At 50.3% G+C, this 22402-nt stretch overlaps 1 protein-coding gene across 1 annotated transcript; it reads right to left on the reverse strand.

The window, feature by feature from the left end:
• Window positions 1–784: 784 nt before the first annotated feature.
• SMO (smoothened, frizzled class receptor) lies at window positions 785–21565 on the reverse strand. Its single transcript, XM_032401603.1, is given in 13 exon segments — window positions 785–2294; window positions 2540–2674; window positions 3170–3318; window positions 3762–3947; window positions 4773–4881; window positions 5337–5429; window positions 6650–6773; window positions 6862–7081; window positions 7423–7595; window positions 7794–8003; window positions 8751–8956; window positions 21231–21492; window positions 21494–21565. Coding segments are annotated over 13 exon segments (2373 nt in total). The 3' UTR covers window positions 785–1860.
• Between the last annotated feature and the right edge of the window lie 837 nt (window positions 21566–22402).

Genomic DNA, 22402 nt, shown 5'->3' on the forward strand with positions numbered 1-22402 from the left:
CTTTTTCCCCTGGAATCTAGCTCTGGGCAAAATGCTTACGTCCCCATCACATAAACAAACCCGGTCAGTACTCCACAATACCTTCCCAGTCTGTGGCTATCACCCCCGTTTCCTCCACAGATCCTTTCCACATGATCCTGAGTCCTTGCAACCCACAGCCCAATCTTCTACTGACCTCTTTTTGGAGGAAGTGGGGCTAACAGGCTTTCCTTGGGGAAGTCTGAATTCCTTTGACTGCCCAGCTATGGATCAGAAAGCACTGGTCCTCCTGACACCCCTTTTAGAAGGAAGAGGCCCCCAGAGGTGGGGCCCAGGATTGCCACCGGAGCCGGGCTCACCTACACTAGACGGGGGCCCCTTGCTTCCGATCGTCCTTGCAGAGGCAACCACAGTGAGGCAGCTATGGCCGCAGGAGAGTTTTTGTCCCTATGGAGCCAACCGGCCGGGAAGGCCAGCCAGCACATTAAGCTGACATCAGCTTGACATCTGTCGGTTGTGATCTCAATAGCACCAAGCGGCGGGCCTTCCAGAATAGCCTGAGAGGAAGTGGGACACAAACGCGATCAGGACCAGGTAAACAGGTCAAGACCAGGGCCTATGGATTTTACTTTACTTTATTTTATTAAGGAATCTCTATGGCCAACGTGGGGCTCAGACTCTCGACCCCGAGATGAAGAGTCGCATGCTCTACTGACTGAGCCAGTCAGGCGCCCCTCCCAAGACCAGGGCCCGTGAAAAAGAAGCACATCAAGAGTTTATACAAAAACCTTTTATTTACTGCTTGTATTCCTTCTCCCCATCCCTATCCCCATTCTGGAACCCAGCCAGCTCCTAAGGCTTCCTGCTGTCTGGTTCTTGAAACTGGGGCCTCGGGGACAGAGTTAGGGGTTATGAGAGGTGGGAATCTCCTCACCCCCCAGTTGCGGAAGTTGAAGGTAGCTTTCCTGCCTGGCTGAAAGGCCAGCAGCCTCCCAGGGTAGCCCCTCAAGTCAGAGGGTCCATCCCCCACTGGATGGATGGGAGGAAGATATAACACGTGTCTCTCAGGGGCCCAGAGGCTCCCTGTCACTCACTGCTTCTACACCTCGCCACACTCCACAGCCGAACCCATCTCTCACCTGGAGACGGAGCCCAGCATCAGGGGGGAGGGGGGTGGGGGGGCGGAGCATGCAGCAGTTCTGGGGCCTAATCAACAAACAGGACACAGGAAGAGGTTGGCCTGGTTGAACTGAGATGGGAAAGGGGGAAGGAGGCTGCAGGAGCGCACAGGATGGGTTACTGGCCTGGGGTTGGGCCAACTGGACGCCTGTGAAGAGAGGTTATAGCCCCTATGAGAATGGGCACTTCCAGCTCCACAACCATCTGGAAGAAGGAAAAGGGAGCCCTGTCTCCATTTAGACAAAGGGCTAGTGACCCAATAAACACATTTGGTCTGAGAGAGCCAGAAAAGGGCAGCCAGCCCTCATCTGCCAGGCCCGGGCTTTGACTGCCTCATTGGCAACCACGGCCCACTCTGGGTACTGTCACCCCTGCTTCTACCGTTACTGTCCCCCCTCAAGCTCTGCCTATCCCATGACCCTGCTGCAGATGGATACTGCCAGCCAGACTCCAGCTGGCGGGGCAGAAACAAGGACCCCGAGCTCCAGAGCCCTTCCCTGGATGAGGCCTACCCGTGGAGATGTCAGGGCCCTTTCCCACAGTCCCGCTGCCGTGAGCCAGACATAGAGAGTCCTCCCAGGAGGGCACTGCACCCTCAGGTTCTCCGGAAGACAAGATCCCGGGGAAGCACTCTCGGGGAGGATGAGGAACCTCAGAATGGTCTTTGCTCCTCTTTCCTAGCCCAGGTCCCGCTCTCCAGGCTCAGAAGTCTGAATCTGCATCCATGAGCTCTGCCTCCATCAGGTTGGTGCGGGAGTGAATGGGCCCCAGCCCCTGCCGGCAGCCCTGAGCCCAGGCCGTGGGAACTGGGGCACTGGGCAGAAATGGATCCTGCAGGGGACTGGGCTCTGGGCAGAAAGGGTTGGAGACCAGGGTCCAGGCTCTCTGTCGGCAGGATTCCCCAGCTCCCCAGGCACCTGTAGCCACCAGGCACTTCTGCCGGGGCAGCTGAGGCAGGCGAGGAACAGCGCTGGCTGCAGGGGCAGGGCCGGGGTGGTGAAGCTCAGGGGGTGGCACCAGCGGGCACACCTCCTTCTTCCTCTTCCTCCGCTTCTTCTTCCGGCCCAGGCGCTTCTCCAGCTCTGGGGAGATCTCTGCCTCAACCAGCCACAGGTTGGCTTTTTCCTCCGGGGGCACTGATGGCAGGAGAGAGAACGTGAGCTTGGGAGGCTGGCTCTGTCCACATCACCTGATCTCTCCTCGGACCCCTATTTTTGAGCTCTGTGACCCACAACTCTAGGTCTCTAGTGCCTCAGCCCCACACTCTAGACCCTCCAGGGCCTTTCCTTCCTCCTCCCCTCTGGCGGCTGCTGGTGCTCCAGTCCCAAGAACCCCCATCTCCATGCCCCCCACCTTCCTACAGAGGCCTGACCCCTCGTACCTGGAGTTGCCACAGGGGTGACAGACACATCCTGGGGCAGAATGGCTCCTCTCCGAGCCACCATCTTCGTGACATGCTGGGCCCAGGCAGAGGACACGTCGGCGGAGGGCTCATTGAGGTCAAAGGCCAAACCCGCTGTGGGGATGGAAGGCTAGGTTAAGGAATCATGACTGCCTTGGATGATGGCTCCTCCCTGACTCAGCACATTTACCTTCTCCCAGCAGCTCCCTCCCCATCCACCGAGCCCAGAAAGCCCACCCAGGTAATCACAGCGATCGACCCAGTCCGTCTGAAGAGTGGGGCCTCACTAGAGGCCAGAAATCCAGTTCCTGGAACGCTGACTTACTCTAACCCAGGGAGAGCAACTGGAGAAGACAGAAGAAGGGAGAGGGAGATGAGTCCTTTGGAAACCAAGGTACCAGCAAGCGGACCCAGGGGCAGAAACAGAGGGCAGAGTAGCCAGGGATGGGAGGGGGACTGGAGAGAGTTGAGTGTGTGAGGAGAGGCCGGGGTGCTTTATTCCTCCCAGCCTTCCGGACAGTCCAGGTGTCCACACCAGCCTAGGGGGGTGGGGCCCAGGGACTGTGGGTGTTGAGTGGCTCCCGTGGAGGAAAGGGGCCTGAAGCTCACCCACAGGCCCATCATGGGAGACAGTGTGCATGCTGAAGGAGAGTTCCTGGCCTGGGTTCTGCAGCAGCTCACGCCGCTTGGAGAAGGCCTTGGCGATCATTTTGCTCTTCTTGATGCGTTTGGGCTCATCATCACTCTGCCCAGTCAACCTGAGAGCAGAAGAGGTGGGGGAGGGGAGGTGGAGGAGCAGCTACTTCCCACCAAATCTTCGGAAAGAGCAGTGAAGCCATTCCTTCCAGGGAAGCGGCCTCCAGAGGGCCCCAAGTCCCTCGAGGACTCTGAGGAATAGAGACCTCCGCAAAGAAGTGGGCCTAGAATTCAGGGCTCCCATATGCCCAGTACTCTAATCATTCAGATCATTCCCCTCTTAGAAGACGGCTCTGCACTTGACCCATCCTCCCAGGGACAGGAGGTGTCACCAGGGGGCAGTGGTGAGCCACACAGAAGGCGGCCTTAGGCAGCTCAGCACAGACCCTCAGAAAACTAGCCTGCCCAAGACTGCTGGGAGACCATGGAGCCCACACCACCTACTGGCAGGGACACCAAGCCTGAGTAAGGCCGCAAGGTCAGAAGCAGCTGGCGGCTGACCCACCTGCACCAGGTGCGCCTCCAGATGAGCAGCGTGGCCTTGGTCCAGACCCAGGTGCTCATGGCGATGCCAGTTCCAAACATGGCAAACAGGTTGATCTTCTCCACCAGGAGGCTAGGGCGATTCTTGATTTCACAGTCGGGGATGGGCTTCTTGGTGGGCAGCCCGATGGTCACATTGGCCTGGCACCTGTGGTGGGGGTGGGGGTGGGGTAGCAGACCGGTGAGGCTTTCTGGGTCTCTTGAGTGGTACCCAGACAATCATTCCAAAGACTCCAAAAACAGCTAAGCGCCACACAATGATTCACAACCCTGGGTGCTCGTTAGAGTCACTTGGGACATTAGAGTTACTTGTAATAACTACTAGTGTCTGGGTCACACCCCAGACAATTAAATCAAATCTCTGGGGGAGGACCCGGCATCAGTGTGGTTTAAAGACTGGAAGCTGGAGCCTTTAAGGAAGAGCCGGAGGCAGTCAGGACATGGACTGGTGTCCATTTTAATGAGCCCCGTAACTGCTGTTCCTGCCATCAGCAAGTGTTTCAGCGGGTGAGCTGCCTTCCTCTCAGATTCATCCTCACGGTGACACAAAAAGGCACAGACAAAGCTAGCAAGTATTAACAGGTTGTTAACCTATCGTAGAGACTACTTCCGCGCAGGGCTCTCTAATAAGCTCTGGGAGAGTACATGAGAATTAGAGCGGCCAGCACAGGGTCGTCAGAGAAGCCCACACACGAGAGGGCTTTACCGTTACAAACACACCAGCCAGACGGCGGCTCGTGCAGAGAGGAGGGCAGAGTTGAGCCAGGCTGGGAGAGCTGTCTGCCGTGTTTGCAAATTACAGAGCAAATGACGTCTTGGGCGCCCGGAGCAAGATGGGCAGTTTCACCTGCCATTGGAGGCAGGGACCTGGCGAACCCTTGCTGAGGGGCAAGAATTTTATACTTAGGGCACATCTCAGTCCTGGCTCCAGCTCCTGGGGCGGCTGCCCCCCAGCCCCCAGCCCTGCACTCACAACACATAGTCCCGGAAGCTGCGCTCCCACTCAGCCTGGTTGAAGAAGTCGTAGAAATGGCAGCTGAAGGTGATGAGCACGAAGCCAAAGGCCAGGAAGCCAAAAATGCCTGTGGAAGGCCAGGGTGGGACAGAGCATTACGAATCCCAGGTGTGGGCGCAGCAGTGGGGACAAGGTATTTGCCCCACTCAGGCCTAAAAGATAGCTGAGTCTGGGGTGAATCCATGCCAGGCTCAGTTTGCTGTATTCTCCAAAATAAGGCCCGAAGGGCACTTGAGCCAACTGTGGATCAGTGGGCATGAGGAAGTAGTCTTGGCATGAACTTGAATTCTTCTGTCCAAAAAGGTCCCCTTCTTTTGAGCTGCTACCGCCATCAACAGGCAATAGGTGCGCACGTGTGCGTGCGCGCGCACACACACGTGCGTGCGCCCCAAAGCCTTGTCTTGTCCCCCTGGCTGCTAATTTGCACCGCTGACACTGCATCCTCCCAGACCCTATCCTGCAGGTCCCACAGCCCCAGGAAGGTCCAGTGTTGGACTGGCCAAAAGCCTGGGGTCCACTCACCCAGCCGCAACATGGTCTCATTGATCTTGCTGGCAGCCTTCTCGCTCAGCAACCCCGGATGGTTGCTCTTGATGGAAAACAGAGTCATGACTCCTGAACAGAAGAGAGACTGCAGACATTAGTGGGGCGAGGCCACTCTCCCGGGAGGGAATGGGTGTGGCAGGGGGTCCCCAGTCTGATTACTCCGATGATTTAAAGCTCGGGGAACTGGAGACGCGGGAGAAAGGGAGCACCACTCTTAGCAGATGTGCTGTGCATCGGCAAGCCTGGGGCAGAGCCCAGAACGGACGTCACGAAGAGAGAGAAGGTGCCTTGGTCCTGGCTCCAGCCACCCCTAAGGAAGGCAGCCAGGTCAACGCTGTGCTGATGGAAAAGGCATAGGAAGAGACGCCAGAACAGTGCTATCCAACAGGAATACAACATCAGCCCCACATACATAATCTCAGATCTTCTGGCAGCCACATTAAAAAAGTAAAAAGCTGCAAGTGAAGCTAATTTCCATACATTTCATAAACAATACGTCATTGTTTATTTAATTGACATTTCAGCATGGAATCCATATAACAAACTATTAATGAGATAGTCTGCTTTCTTTGTGCTAAGCATTTGCAATACAGCGCAGATTTTATACTTAGGGCACATCCCAGTGTGGACGAGTTCCAACACATGTGGCTGGTGGCCACCGTACAGGACAGCAGAGATACAAAACAGAAATCAGAGGCCCAGAGACTGCCAACAAGAGGTGGGCCGAACAGAAGGCTGACAGCACCGGGGGAGGAAGCTGAAGTTTACAAAGAGAATGCAACACGAATGAGCTAAGAGACGGAGGCTTACTGGGGAGGAGGCGGCTTCAGATGGGAAATGAGGGAACAGCAAATCTGTGCATGTTGTGGAAACTGTTGTGGGTAGGAAGCGGATGAGGAGCCAGGCTCCAAGAGATGGAGAGCAGACAGAAATTCAGGGTGCACACACATGACTGGAGGCCCTGTGCTGGTCCACGGGGACAGGGCAGGCTATTCACCACGTGAGCGCTGCTGGCCCAGGGCTGGGCAGAGGCTGGACCCCAGCTCAGGATCTGTTCAACAGGCTGTGAGCCCTGGCCCAAGGCCCTGGAGAAAGGGGCTGCTTTTCTCTGGCCAGCACAAAGGTGCTGCCCCACACCAAGTGCCGTGATACTCTGTCTGCCTCGAGGGGGCACCTGGCACTCAGCACCGAGGCCCTGGGTGAGCCGGCAGCTCCCCGCTCCTACTTCCGCAGAGCAGGTGCTCCCCGCATGTCGTTGCCCGGCTGGTGCTGGCCCGGCACTCACTCACCTCGGATGAGGAAGTAACCTCCCACAATGAGCACCAGGCCAATCGGGGCCAGGACGAAGCCCGCCCGGTATCGGTAGTTCTTGTAGCCAACAAAACAGATGCCGCTCACGGAGTCCCCATCCACCTGCGGCAGGAAGGGGTGGGTGGGAGGGACAGAGTGGGTCACCGGCCCCCTTACGCTTAAGTCCCCAGCCCCCGACCAGTCACCATACCTGGGCCACGGCAAGGATTGCCACGGTGAGGACAAAGGGGAGTGACCACGTGAGCAGGTGGAAGTAGGAGGTCTTGCCGGAGAGAGGCTGGTAGGTGGTGCCCAGGGCTTTGAAGGAGGTGTGCCAGGCATAGGTGAGGACCACAAACCAGACGACACCGGCCATCAGGGCGTAGTACACGATGACAAAGATGATGACGCAGGACAGGGTCTCGTTGGAGCTGTGTGGACACGTGAGGGGTCACTTGGGGAGGTCATTCTGTACTCCTTTTATCAGCTCTCTCCACCCTGTCCCCAGACCCTCGGCTTCTAAGGTCTGGAGGTTCCCTAGGAGTCAGGGCTTGGAGACAGGACCCAGGTGAGATTCGAAGAGGGTGTGGAAGATGCCCCTTGGAGCAGATGCAAACAATCACAGCCTCACGCGGGAATCTTTGGACACCACAGGCAGGGCTGAATCCTCCACTGAAATCTCACTTTCAAGCCCAACCTGTCCCTTCCATGGGAAACACACATTTCAGCCTTCTGCCCCTCACCCTCACCTCTGGGTCCCCAAGCCACTTACGTGGGCTCCCCAAGCCTCATGGTGCCATCTGCACGGCAGACGATCTCCCGGCGGGCGCCGTCCATGAACTGGGCCAGCCAGCCAATGCTCCCCACAAAGAAACACGCATTGACGTAGAAGAGAATGACAGCAGGGTAGCGATTCGAGTTCCGCCAGTCAGCCACAAATGTGGCCTGGAAGGGAGAAGGGAGGGCCGTTCTACGAGGTCAGGGTGATGCTGCCGCCACAGGGGCCCTCGTCTGACCCCCGGGACCCGACCAGGTCATCCCGTCCCCACTTCCCTCTGCCCCCAGAGCCCAGCCGACTGCCAATCCACTTCCTTCCCACGGCTCCCCGGAACCGCCCCGCCCGCAGGCCTGCCGTCCGCTGACCAGGGTGAAGAGCGTGCAGAGGCCCGTGACTGCCCCGAAGGCTGCGATGTAGCCGTGCATGTCCTGGTGCTCGGCCTCGGTGAACAGCGGGTTCTGGCACTGGATCCCACAGCCCTCCACGTCCTCATACCAGCTCTTGGGGTTGTCGGTCCGAACCAAGGGAGCCTCGCACTGGCCCGAACTGTTGAACTTGATGTTCTGCACCTCATTCTGGCACAAGGGAAGGGGAGAAGGCAGTGCAAAAGGGAGCAGGACGCCCAGGGTCGAATACGAGGCCTGGGGGTAGCGTGGCGGGGTACCGAAGACAAAAAGCACAGGCTGGGGACAGCCTTCCGGCTTTTGAATCCCAGCCCGGCTGCTCAGTGACAAATGATATCAATAGCCTGGGGCACATTCTTTGACCTCTCTGTTCCCTCAGTTTCCCCAGCTATAAGATAGCAGTTGCTACGTCATGGTGTGGTGTAAGGGTTAAATGAATAAATAGATGTAAAGTGCTCATAGGGTATTTGGCAGGTAGTGAATAGTAACGACTAGGATTATTACCAATATCATTGCTGTTAATTATTATTATTACTTATGATCTCTCCTTTACCACCAGAATGAGATCACCTCCCTGTCTTGGTATCTCTAGCTGTTTTACGTGCCTTGATTCCCTAAATACATGATAAACTTCTTGGAGAAGGAGTTCCTGTCGTCCATGATGCCGGAAACCCCCCAACACCTAGTAGAGTAGGTGCTCAAAAAGTATTTGTTGAACACAGTTATCTTTCATAAATAAACAGATAATCCCTAATAGACGGGCTCAGCCAGGGAACGTCAGTTTGGGTGTGTGGCTCAGTGACCCCCATGGCAGCAGATTTGGGGTCTTGCACAAGAGAAGGCTGTGGGGCTCCCCTTGCCCCTGCCTCCTGTGGGGGCCCTGCCCTAGGCCTGGGGCTTGCCCCTCAAAGCACTCACCGGGCAGCCCTCGGGGAAGTGGTCAGGGGTGCAGCGCAGGAAGTCGGGCCAGCCGCGCTCCCTCTCCACGATGGCACAGGGCCCTCGGGTAGCCTGGCAGAGGGTGCGGCTGGGCAGCTCCACCCGGTCATTCTCGCATTTGGGCATGTACACAGCGCACAGCAGGGGCTGGATCACTGCCCAGCAGCGGGGGGCGTTCCGGAGGCCTGCGGGGAGGCAACAGTGTGGATGCATGGCGGTGAAACCCCTCCTCACGCTGACCCACAGTCACAGCTGTTCCCAGGCCTAAGGCAAGTCTCTGCCACCGTGCTAGAGCTCTCAGGCACAGTGTTTCTCAACAGGGCGTTTGGGCAGGATGATTCTTTGTGCTGCGGGACTGTCCAAGAGAGCGCAGCACATCCAGCCTCCCTAGAATCTTCCCACTAATTGCCAGCAGAACCCCTAAGTCATTATGACAACCAAAAAATGCCCCCCCCCCCCCACCCTTACTCCAGGCTTGGTGACTGGAAGAAGGCCTGAAGGGGAGCTTCTGGGAGGCTGGTAATGTTCCATTTCTTGATCCGGTAGTGTTTGCGTGTGTGTGTGTGTTCACCTTATGAAAAGTGCGCCTGTGATCCATGCACTTTTCTGTATGTATATTGTAATTCAATTTAAGTTTTTAAAAAGCAGCCTGCATTTCCAAATGCACTGCTGGGGGGTATTAGTGCCTCTGGCTGAGAACCCCAAGTCGACTTGCCTTTTACCTTTTCAGGGGCATTCTTAAAACCTTCTACAGGTCTCTTCCAGGGGAAAGGGAGGTGGTGGGACCCACCCCACACGGGGCCCATGCACCAGAACCAGATGTTGCCCCTCGCCCAGACCCCAGGATCCTTGTTCCTCTTACCAACTTGAGGTGAAACAGAGAACAGGTGGGAACTTAAGAAGAGGTAGTCAGGGGAGTCAGGTACTCCAGAGCCAGAGGAGGAAACAGGAAATCAGATGGAGAGAAACAGAGGAGGCTCTGTCCAGTGCAGAGGGAGGAAACGTGTTGTCAGCAAGGCAGAAACAGGTAGAGGTCTCCCGGCACCCCTGGCCCAACCCAGGCCTCTACCCTGCTCCCCAGTGGCTGGGCCCACTCAGCAATCTGCCCCCCCTTTGCCCCTCCCGAGTCATCCCTGCTTCAGGAACACCTGTTGCCCACACAAGAAGTTGTGTTAGGAGAAGCTTCTAAGGACGTGAGACCAAATTGGGTGACTGCCACACTGCCAGGCTGTGGGCGGTGGGGGTAGGTACCTGCTCTTTTTGGGAGGGAGGTAATACGGTAGAGGGATACGGGGCATGGAAACTGCATTTAGCCTCCCTGGGTCCAAGCCTTGGCTCTACCATTTCCCGGCTGTGTGACCTTGGGCAAATTTATCTCTAGCCTCAGTTTCCTCATCTGTGAAATGGGGATAATAGATTTACCTCATGGAAATGTTGTGAAGAGTTAGATAATGCATTGAATCTGTTTAGCATGGTACCTGTCAGATAGTAGGCACTCAGGAAATATTAGCTGTTATACTCATCTGAGATCTCTGATCACTCACAGCTCCCACTACCACAGAGCCTATTCCTGGGGCACAGAGCAAGTTCCTGTCAAGAAGCAATGTCCTGGGACACCTGGGTGGTTCAGTCGGTTGGGCATCTGCCTTCGGCTCAGGTCATGATCCCAGAGTCCTGGGATCAAGCCCTGCATCGGGCTCCGTGCTCAGCGGGGAGCCTGCCTCTCCCTCTCCCTCTGCCTGCCGCTTCCCCTGCTTGTGCTCTCCTCCCCCCACCCCGACAAATAAAATAAATAAAATCTTAAAAAAAAAAAGGAAGCAATGTCCTCAGTTAACTGTTCCCAGACCCGATTCAAATCAGAATCACCTGGGGACCCTTATCATTCTAGATGGAGGAACCCACTCTGAGAAATTCTGACCAAGTGGGTATGGATGGAGAACACAGCAGTGGTTATCAGGAGTTGGGTAGGAGGAGAATTTGCCTACAAAGGGGCAGCATGAGGGACTATTTGGGTCTGATGGGATTGTCACTATCTTGAGTGTAGTGGCTGCTTACATAACTATGTGTTTGTCTAAAGTCATAGAAGCTGTACAACAAAGAAAAAGTGAATGTTACTGATGTTTACTGAACAATATATTTTAAATGGGGGATCTCACTGGAGTAAAATGTATTCTAGAGGAGCAGCAAGCAGTTGATTAATAAAAATATTGTGTTATTTTTCAGCATTTTGTGATATTTGCAGTAATCAACTTCTAAAAATGTGGAATTTTGTTGCTTTTTTTCTCATTTTAAATACTGTTTTGGGGCGCCTGGGTGGCTCAGTTCGTTAAGCGACTGCCTTCGGCTCAGGTCATGATCCTGGAGTCCCTGGATCGAGTCCCGCATCGGGCTCCCTGCTCGGCAGGGAGTCTGCTTCTCCCTCTGACCCTCCCCGCTCTCATGTGCTTGCTCTCTCTCATTCTCTCTCTCTCTCAAATAAATAAATAAAAAATCTTTAAAAACAAAAATAAATAAATAAATACTGTTTTGTACCTGAAAAATAAACTCCCTAAGGAAAAGAGATTATTAAAGAAATCTTAAAAGACGATTGAAGAACTATCTAGGGAAAAATACTTTGGATCCTTACCCCATTTCTTACATAAAAATAATTTCCAGATGAATCAAAATGACTACATGAGTTTTAAAAATTAAAGTACCAGAGGAAAAGATGGGAAATGCTTTTTAAAATCTTGAAGTAGAGAAGGCTTTTTGAAGTATGACACAAAACTCAGAAGCTATAAAAGATTTTAAAAGACTTCAGAAAAATAAAATCAGTAGAGTAAAAAACAAAATCATAAGAAAAGCAACACACTGGGGCGCCTGAGTGGCTCAGTCGTTAAGCGTCTGCCTTCGGCTCAGGTCATGATCCCAGGGTCCTGGGATCGAGCCCCGCATCGGGCTCCCTGCTCGGTGGGAAGCCTGCTTCTCCCTCTCCCACTCCCCCTGCTTGTGTTCCTGCTCTCGCTGTGTCTCTCTCTGTCAAATAAATAAATAAAATCTTTAAAAAAAAAAAAAAAGAAAAGCAACACACTGAGAAAATATATTTTGGATACATATCACAGGTAAGGAGCTAATTTCCTTATGTGCATGAAGCTCTTCCACATCAGTAAGAAATTCATAATCCTATAGAAAAATGGGCAAAAGACAAAGCTCAAACTCAAATGGCCTTTAAACACATAAAGAGACATTCAATCTCATTCTTTTTTTTTTTTTTAAGATTTTATTTATGTATTTGAGAGAGAGCACAAGTGGTGGAGAGGGAGAACCAGGCTGCCCATCAAGCAGGGTGCCTGATGAGGGGCTTGATCCCAGGACGCTGGGATCATGACCTGAGCCGAAGGCAGCTGTTTAACCAACTGAGCCACCCAGGAGCCCCTCATTCTTTTTTTTTTTTTTTAAGATTTTATTCATTTATTTTAGAGAGAGAGCGTGCAAGCAGGAGGAGGGGCAGGGTGGGCTCCCTCCCACCACCCTGAGATCATGACCTGAGCTGAAACCAAGAGTCAGACCAACAGTCCAAAGCTCAACCAACTCAGCCATCCAGGCGCCCGTCAATCTCACTCTTAATAAACTAAATGTGAAATAAAACTACAATGAGATATAATTTTTTAACTTTTAGAGTGATAAAGATCAAAACATTTGAAAACGTATTGACAAGAATGTGGGTGAAACTGGCACTTATATTTTTAGTAAGAACAGAAATTAGTAAACACTTGTGGAGACTATTTGGCATTATCTATCAGAACTTTATAGTAGCAATCCCACTTCACATGTTTACAAAGATAATACATGAGATTATTCATTGCAGCATCGTTTGTAACAGCAAAAGAGTAGACACTGCATGAATGCATAGCCATCAATAGGAGACCAGCTACATAAAATAGCATATATCAATATAATAGGACACTACGCAAGGTTGAACTCTTTGCACTGAAATCGAACTATCTCCAATGCATCTAGTTAAATGGATGCAGTTGAATGAGAACAGTCTGAAGAGCAGGCTACTACTGGATGCAGGAGGAAAAAGACTAAGGACACATCTACATTTATATATATGTTGGATATCTCTAAAAGGACACATAAAAATCATACTGTGGTTGCCTCTAGGAAGGGGAAATCAGTAGCTGGAAGCAGAAGTGGAGGGATTAACTTTTGTTACTTTTGAATTTTGTACCATGTGCACATACTACCAACTTTTTAGATGTAATTAAGCTTAAAAAAATAAATATGCAAATTATTGAGATGGGGGAATCTCCTTAGAGAAGGGAACAAAATTGTAGACAGGAAGAAAGGGGATATCAACTTTATCTGTGTATTGTTTTACTTCTTTCATTTTATTAAAATATGAAACAAAAAGAAAAAATAAAGACACAGGTGTTCTATTAGTCTTGGCATTTTTCTATATTCACAGACTTCTTAAATATTTGCCACGATTTAAACTTTTTTTAAAAGATTTTTTTTAATTTATTTGAGAGACAGCACACATGGGGGGGAGGGGCAGAGGGAGAGGGAGAAGCAGGCTCCCCGCTGAGCAAGGAGCCCGACGCAGGGCTCGATCCCAGGACCCTGAGATCATGACCTGAGCCAAAGGTGATGCCTAACTGACTGAGCCACCCAACCACAACTGAAATTTTAAAAATTTTTAAATGACTTTTTGTGTGGTTCTGATGATCAGTCAAGTTGAAAGCCATTGTTCTGAGATTGGCTTAACATTAGGAAATTCAACCAATGCCATTTACCCCATTAACAGATTAAAGAAGAAAAAAAACCAGATGATCATATCAGTATATGTAGAAGTAGCTGATAGAGTCCAACATGCATCCATGATAAAAAGAAGAATAGGCAAATTAGGAATAAAACAACACTTTCTTAATCTGATAAAATGTAACTACAGGAAACCTATACCAAACATCATACGTGATGGTGAAGGATAGAAAAACTTTAGAATACAGAAACTAAGTCAGAGATAAGGGATGCTGCTACTTTTACCACTTGTATTTAACAATGTACTGGATGTCTTAAGTACTGCATTAAGGCAATAAAGATGAAAAAATACACACCTTGAAAAGGGAGACACAAAACTCATTATTCACAAATGAGATGGCTATGTGTGTAGAATAAATTTAGCTAGTTTACTGGATTCAAAATCAATTGTATTTCTAAATACTAGCAACAAACAGAAAATGAAATGTTACAGGGACTATATATAATTGTATTTTAAAAATCAAGTACCCAGGACTATATCTAACAAATGACATTGAAACGCTGCACAAAAATTAAAAAATTGAGAAAATGAAAGATCTAAATAGACAGAAATATATAATGAAATGATTGGAAGACTCAATATTGTAAGGATGTCTTTTTTTTTTTTTTTTTCAAATTAGTCTGTATACTCAATGTAATCCCCATCAAAACCACCACCAACTATTTTTATATTAAAACACAAAAGGGTCAAGAGTATCCCAGACTTTATTAGATACTCCTGTACTATAAATACTACAAGTACTGTAAGAACAGTGATGGGGCGCCTGGGTGGTGCAGTCGGTTAGGCGTCCAACTCTTGGTTTTGGCTTAGGTTGTGATCTCATGGTGGTGAGACTGAGCCCCGCGTCGGGCTCTGCACTCAGCACAGAGTCCGCTTGAGACTTTCTCTCTCCCTCTCCCTCTCCCTTTATCCCTCCCACTCATGCTCTCTCTTTCTCTCTAAAATAAATAAATAAATCTTATATATAAAAAAAAGAACAGTGGAGGTTCTTGGCTTGGAACTCACAAAGGATTCTTATAGTGAATTTAGGGGCCCATGAACTTAGATGAGAAAAAAATTACATCTAACAGAAATTTAGCCTTTCCTTCAATTATGGATGTAAGCCACATACTACAGTAATGTTATCAGTACTTGTGTTTTTGTCACAAATGGAAATCAGATATTTTTGTTATAGATATCTCAAAATATTGTTACTGTTTATCTCTACCTTGACATTATGGTGGTTATTAAACACATAGTACATCTTACTTAGTGTATTAATAAATAAGCACATATATGTTAGATCACAAAATTGTTTTAATATATTTGATATTTATATTTCAATATAATTCATTTCCTTTGTAATCCTATATGCTCCTTTTTAATCCTATGTGTTTCACCTTATAAATTTAAAAATAGTATACTGAGAAGGGGCCCATAGGTTTTACCAGACTGCCAAAGAGGTTCATAGCCCAAAGAAGGTGAAGAACCATGCTATAAAGATATGATAATTAAAAAATAAAAGATATGATTATTAAGATGGTACACATTGGCAAGGGATAGACAAAAGAGAGCCATGGAACAGAATAAAGATCCCAGAAACAAATAGATATTTGGACACTTGATTTATGACAGAGCAGTGGAGAAAGGATATTCTTTTTAACAAATGACGTTGAGACATGTATGAAACTAGTGAATTACATGTCTAAATTGAAAGGAAAATCTAAAAAGTTTTGAGAAGATAACATAAGAGAATAAGTTTATAACTTTGTGTTATGACAGGACTGTTTTTTTTTATGATTTATTTATTTATTTTAGAGAGAGAGTGTGTGTGTGTGCACTAGCAGGGGTGGGGAGGGGCAGAGGGAGAGAGAGAGAGGGGAAGCAGACTCCCCAGTGAGCAGGGAGCCCCATGCAGGGCAACTTCAGGATCCTGAGATCATGACCTGAGCCAAAACCATGAGTAGGATGCTTAACCGACTGAGCCACCCAGGCACCCCATGAAAGGACTTTTTAAAATAAGACAATAAGCACGAATCATAAAAGTTTTATAAATGACTACCTTAAAGCTCCGAACTTCTGTTTAACAGAAGACACAGAGAGAATGAAAAGGCAAGCCACAGAAAATATTTTCAATGCATACAACCAATAAAGGACTCATACCCAGCATAAATAAAGAACTCTTACAAATCTTATGAAAATGACAGTCCTATAGAAAAATGGGCCAAAAATGTGAATAGACATTTCATACTAGAAGAAATCCAAATGGTCAGTAATCATTTGAAATGGTGCTTAACCTCACTAGCTATCAGGGAAACACAAATTAAAAGCACAAATACATGGGGTGCCTGGGTGGCTCAGTCGTTAAGCGTCTGCCTTCGGCTCAGGTCATGATCCCAGGGTCCTGGGATCGAGCCCCGCATCAGGTTCCTTGCTCGGCAAGGAGCCTGCTTCTCCCTCTCTCATTCCCCCTACTTGTGTTCCCTCTCTAGCTGTCTCTCTCTCTGTCAAATAAATAAAATCTTTAAAAAAATAAAATAAAATAAAATAAAATAAAATAAAATCACAAATACATACCACAATATATCCACCAGATTGGCAAAAATGTAAAAGGCTGACACCACCAAGGATCAGGAATCATGCGGAGCAATGGCGACTCTTCTACGGGATTAGTGGGGAACCTAATTTGGCACAACCACTCTGGAGAACTGTTTTGTATTACCCACTAAAGCTGAAGGTTATGCATGCCCTATTGTCTGGTAATCCCACTCCTCTAAGTAGGCACCTAAGGAAACCTGGCCCAGGTGTACCAGGATATACATAGAATACTCACAGCAATGGTATTCACAGCGGCCAAAAACTGGACACAACTTAAATGTTTAACAACAATAAGATGGATTAATAAATTGTGATATATTCTAAAATGGAATACCAATCGGCAATGAAAGAAAAAATGAGCTGCAATAACATGGATGAATCTTACAAAAGAATATATAACAAAAGAAGCCAGACATAAAAGACATAAAAGAAAATACATATCATGATTTGTATAAAGCTCAAAAACATTAAAAACTGAGGGGCGCCTGGGTGGCTCAGTTGTTGGGCATCTGCCTTTGGCTCAGGTCGTGGTCCCGGGGTCCTGGGATCGAGCCCCGCATCGGGCTCCCTGCTCAGCAGGAAGCCTGCTTCTCCCTCTCCCACTCCCCTTGCTTGTGTTCCCTCTCTCACTGTTCTCTCTTTGTCAAATAAATAAAATCTTAAAAAAAAAAAAAACTTTCAAAACTGAAATATCCTATTTAGGGATTCCAAAACTAGATGATAAAACTATAGAGGAAAAAGGAATTGATAATCAAAAACATCAGCGTAGTGGTTACTTCTAGAAGAGAAAGGAAGGAGATGTGATTGAAAAAGACAAATGGGAGCTTCTGGCCATGATCTAGTTCTTGACTCAGGTGTCACTTTATAATTATTTGTTATTTAGTACCTCTGTGTTTTATGCACTTCCTGTATACATGCAGCATTTCACAATTAAAAAGTTAAAAATCTCATCGCGCGTGGCTGGCTCAGTCGGAGGAGTGTGCAACTCTTGATCTCGGGGTTGTGGGTTCAAGCCCCACGTTGGGTGTAGAGATTACTTAAAAATAAAATCTTTAAAAATAAATAAATAAAAATGAATTAAAAAGTGAAAAATCTAAAGCAAAAATTAAAACTCGGGCTGATAGACGCTTTTCTGTATTTTCACACTTTCCAAATATATAGATCTTAACTGATTCTCCTCGTCAGCCAGGTTTGGGAATAGCTCTAGGGAAATTCTTTCTGATCTGCCCCTGCAAACAACCCACCATCACCAACACCATCCCTCCTCTCATCACCTCAACCAGATGTCTGAGAGGAAAAGAGAAATTCCTCCCAGCTTTTCTGGCCCTCTTCCGCTGGCTGCCCCCGGCTGGGTAGCAAGGCCACACATCACTGTGCACTCACTGGTCAAAGAGGCTACGTGCTGGCTGAGAGGGACTTATTTCCCTCACCAGCTGCAGGTCTCTGCTTTCTTGCCCCATTTACCAAACCAGATTTGGCCCAAGGTGGACTGCGGCCTGGATATTATGTTTGTCTGGTCAGCTTGGAATGCTTATGAAGAGACATTTCAAGCTATAATGGGGAAAGATGCTGAGTGCCTGAACAAGTCCAGAGAGTCGAAGGATATAGGAGGGACCTGAGTTCTCTGCAGATCGAGAAAGTAGTCCAGCCTGGCTATAAACTTCCTCGCTCAATGGTGTACTTCCCAAGGCTCTAGGCTGAGGGAGCACACAGTGGTTGCTCTCTTCAGCAACTCCTATTCCAAATCTGCCAGTAATCTCCACAGAGATGTCCACTGAGCACCTCTAATTCACATGGCCCGACTGAAGCCATGCTTTCTTCCTAAACATACTCCTCCTCCAGCATTCCCAGCTTAGTGAAAGGGAACGATACCACCTTGCCCTCAAGCCTGAAACCTAGGTCCTCCTTCTGGCTCATGCCTTCCATCCAACTCATCGGCAAGTCCCACTGGTTCTACTCGGAAATTCTGGGATCTGTCCACTTCCTTCAGCTGCACCCATCATCTCTGGATGATGGACCTCCACCTCCATCATGACCACCATCATATCTCACTTGAACTACTTCAACCATCCCCTAGACAAGCAACCTGGCTCCAGGCCCTCCCTCCTCCCATGGCTTCTTCACACAATACTCAAAGAGATCTTTCTAAAATGCAAATATGATTACATCTCTCCCTTGCTCAAAAGCTTTCAGTGGCTCCTTATTATCTCCTGGATAACATCCAAACTTCTTAATACGGGGTATGAATCCCTCTGCTTTCTAACTCTCTAGGCCTTATCTCTTATAATTCTATCCCTCACATGCTTTGATCCAGCTCTGCTAAAATTCTTACACTCTTTTAAAAGTACCAAGCCCTCTCACCTCCTCACCTTTGCATGCTGTCCCCTCTTCCTATTCCTTCCCATCCAACCTTTCCTTGGCTCAGGTAATTCCTACTTATTTCTCAGGTCATAGGCTAAAGGTCAGTTCCTCTGGGGGTCTTCCCTTGCTCCCCAAAGTCCTTTGTGTTCCTTGAGCACCCTGCCCTGTCACAATACCTCTCACAGGAACTGCTAAAGCTGTTTGTCTTTTTCCCTTTGATGGCAGGGATCATGTCTGTACTCCTCATCTTTATATGCCCCAGAACCTGATCCAGGCTGACATAGAGCAAGCACCCAATGCCTAATTTAATGAATGAGTGGACAGCTGTGTACTTAGAACTCTGAGGCTTTAAAAAAAAAGTGAAGAACCAGGCTCTACCTTCAAAAGTTTACAGATGAAGACAACCTAGATCATCTTCATCCTTCACCCACAAAAACACCTCCAAAAGCCAGGTGACACCGACCATTTAGTCACGGTCAAATCAAGACCACTCACTCAGGACAGGACAAATCACTCACCAGAGGCTCCCAGACAAAGGCCTGTCTGTGATTCTTAGAGTTGGCTCTGATTTATTCTACCCACCACTGGCCCAGCTTGTACCACCATCTGCTTTCTGACCCCACTGCCCAGAACATCTAGCAGAAAGACCCAAAGCAGAAAGAACAAGCAGTAAACACATGGGAATGTGACTGAGCTGAGGGATGATGGCAGCAGAGAAAACTTCAGTGTGAACTAAAGACCTGGGCTCCGGGCTGGCACCTCTGCAGGACCCGGCCTCACCAGAGGCCCAGCTGGTAAGGAGCAAAACTACACAGCCAGCAGATGGTTCTAACTCCTGAACTTTCCTGCCAAAACCACTTCTGCCTGCTCAGCAGCTTCTCTCAGGAGTATGGACTGGAAAGAGGTCCATACCCTTCCTCCTTGATTTGATGGTAACTACCGAAGGGCAGCATCACACATGTATTTAACTTAGGAGAATTCAACCATGGGGCCCTGCAAAATAAATAAGGAGAGAGAGGTGGGGGTGCGGGAGGCATCAATACCTTCTCAGTGTGAGTGTCTCAGAACTGGGGAAGCTCCTAGTGCTGAGAGATCTGATTTTCCAACAACTGGCTCCTAAAGGAAAACCTTCTTTCAGGTAGTGCTCAAAGAAACCTGCTTATCCCTTTCTTTCGTGTTCCTTTTTTATTCTTTCAGTCTTCTGCTCTTTTGCATTTACGTAACTTTAAAGACTAAAATTATATTCTCTAGGTATGCCCCTTCTTATATACTATACATTCCTATATGTTACACATTTATACAAACATATTACCATAAAAAGAGTGTATAGGCAAAATCACATAGACCTTATGTTACGGTAATTTATGGATTTTTCAAAGCAACTGTTGATTACACGTAGTTTCTGCCTACATGCTGACTTTAGAACCTGATTCCCACTAAGGACGTAGCTCCACCATGGGTACCATCTCCCAAGTTCCTCCTCTGGCATCTGCCAGAGAATGATACCAGGCCAGGAATGACATGGCTTTGTCCAACATCCAGCAATGACTCTGAGAACTCTAGTGGCCAAGTTGACAATGACAGGCAGCCTGCATAATGCTCCCTCCTTCAGGATCATCACCAGCCCCCAGGGCAGAACGAAGATGTAGGGCACCCAAGGCCTGTCGAAAGAAGGAGGTTGCCAAGTTGGCTCCTGACTTCTGGTTTTCTGTTTCAAGGACAGTTTTGGAATCACATGGACTAGAAGCAAGGGATGACAAGACCAGTTCTTTTCCCCAGGCCCCTTCAGGCCCCCAACCCAGAAGAGTGACAAGTGGGGAGAGAATCCACTCCACACTGCTTAGGAAGGATTTGTTTGGGGTCACTCTGCAGTTTTTCAGGTAGGCCATAATCCTACCGTGAGGTGAGTGCTCTGGGACTTCAGACCACTATGAAAGTTTCCACAGGCTCTCAACATCCCAGACTTAAGTGTCCTTCCGCAGCCCTGACCAGCCTGAGGATCCAAACTTCCAAAGAATACACAAATAATTCTTAGAATAGTCTCATGCCTTCACAACCTCAGAAAAAGATCAGAGTCCCCATTTTTCAGATGAGGAAACAGTGAAATCTCCTGTAAAAGCAAGACAGGATCACCGTTCTCTGGACTTCCTGTCTCCCAAAACAAGATTTCTGGAAATTTCTGCTTAACTTTTAATTACTCAACACCAGGGGGTTTCGATTCCGTCACAAATTTCACTCAGTTCTTTCCCCCCACCCTGTCCCTCAATGCCTAAATCTTCTACCCCATCCTTTTCCTTTTTTCCTCTTCAACTCTGGACTTCCCGGTTGGTTTCTCTTCCAAGATCTAAACACCTCCTTGAATCCCCAAGGACCCCGCTTCCAAAGCAGCACTTAGGTGGAGCAGCTCCATTTCTTAAAAAACGTCCTTTCCCGTGGCTCTGAGCCCCTTCCTCATGGGCCCCTCAATTCCCCCGCATCCTTTGCGCACCCACCCTGCTCCGGCCTTTTGTGACCGGCTCCCTCCACTGCCTCGCCCTCCGTCCTCCTCACCGAGGATCCCATCCTGCTTACAGCCGGCACCCAAAGTTCCAGACTGTGTTCCTCCAACTTTCCCGGGCGCAGCTCCCGCCCTCGCCAAAGCTCAGGCCCGAGCCTGTTCTGTCCAAGAGTCCCGCATCCCACCACGGCAGCCCCGGCTCCGGCTCCCGCGCGCTTACCGGACCAGAGCACGAGCTTGCCGTGCGCTTCTTCCTGGGAGTCCGAGTCCCCGGCCAGCAGCGTGGAGGTGGCCCCGTAGGGCAGCGCCGAGCCCAGGCACACGTTGTAGCGCAGCGGCTCGCAGGGGGCTGCGCGGCCGCAGTGGCTCAGCAGCGGCGGAGGGCCGGTCACCGCCGCGCTCCTCCTCGCGCTCCCGCCGGCGCTCCGCGGCCCAGGCCCAGTCGCGTTCCCGCTCAAGGCCGCCCCCCGGCCCGGGCCCCCCCCCCAGCAGCAGCAGCAGCAGCAGCCCCAGGAGCAGGATCTCCGGCCCCCGTGCGAGGCGGGCAGCGGCCATGGCCAAACCCGCCAACTCAGCAGAAGCCCCGGCGCCCCCGCCCGCTCCCCGGAGCCCCCCGGCCACACACGCAACCCTTGGGGCCGCGGAGGTGGCTCAGGCGACCTGTGCGCCCCGCAAGTCCGGTGCCGGGCCCCCTCGGACGCTCGGCGCTCCGCGGGGCCTCGGAGCCCAACTTCGCAAACTTTGGACCCCGGGGCCCATGTTGGGCGGCTGAGGCCCCCGCCGGGATGCACAACTCTCTACTCTTTCTCCGGCCAATCCAAGTTGTCTTCAGCCCCGGGAGCCCCCTGGGCCCCCAATCTCCAGCCCCATTCCCTCTTCCACCATTAAAACTACCTCCCGGCCCTGCGATGGAGGCCAGGCGCGGGCCGGCGGTGGGGGACTAACTCCCCGGCTTCCCCTCTGCGCCAGCCCGCGGCCCAGCCGCCACCTTCGCCCGAGCGCGCCGCAGCCCCCCGACTTCTCCCACCGACTCCCCAGCTCCTTTGTTGCTCTAGCTCGCTCGGCTCTCTGGAATGCACGGGCCCTGCCGAGCCAAGCCCGGCCCCACCTCCGCCACGGCTTGGGGAGGGACTGGCTGAGGGAGGGAAGAGGAGGGGAGGGGATGCGAGAGAGGAGGAGCGCGAGCTTCACTGTCCCGGGCGCCCTGAGGGGCCCGGGCCAGGGGGCTCTGGTGACCCCGTTCGCCGCCCTGGAGCAAGAGGTGGGAGGAAATCGTGGCCGGGAGGGGCAACCAGACTCAGCGGGCACCTTGATCGGCCCGAGGATCGTTCGACTTGGTCATCTGCAGGGAATAGACTCTTCTGGTTTACGATGGGAGAGACCGGGGATGCC

This window comes from Phoca vitulina, unplaced genomic scaffold (assembly GCF_004348235.1).
Source record: "Phoca vitulina isolate PV1807 unplaced genomic scaffold, GSC_HSeal_1.0 scaffold4, whole genome shotgun sequence".
Lineage (NCBI taxonomy): Eukaryota > Metazoa > Chordata > Mammalia > Carnivora > Phocidae > Phoca > Phoca vitulina.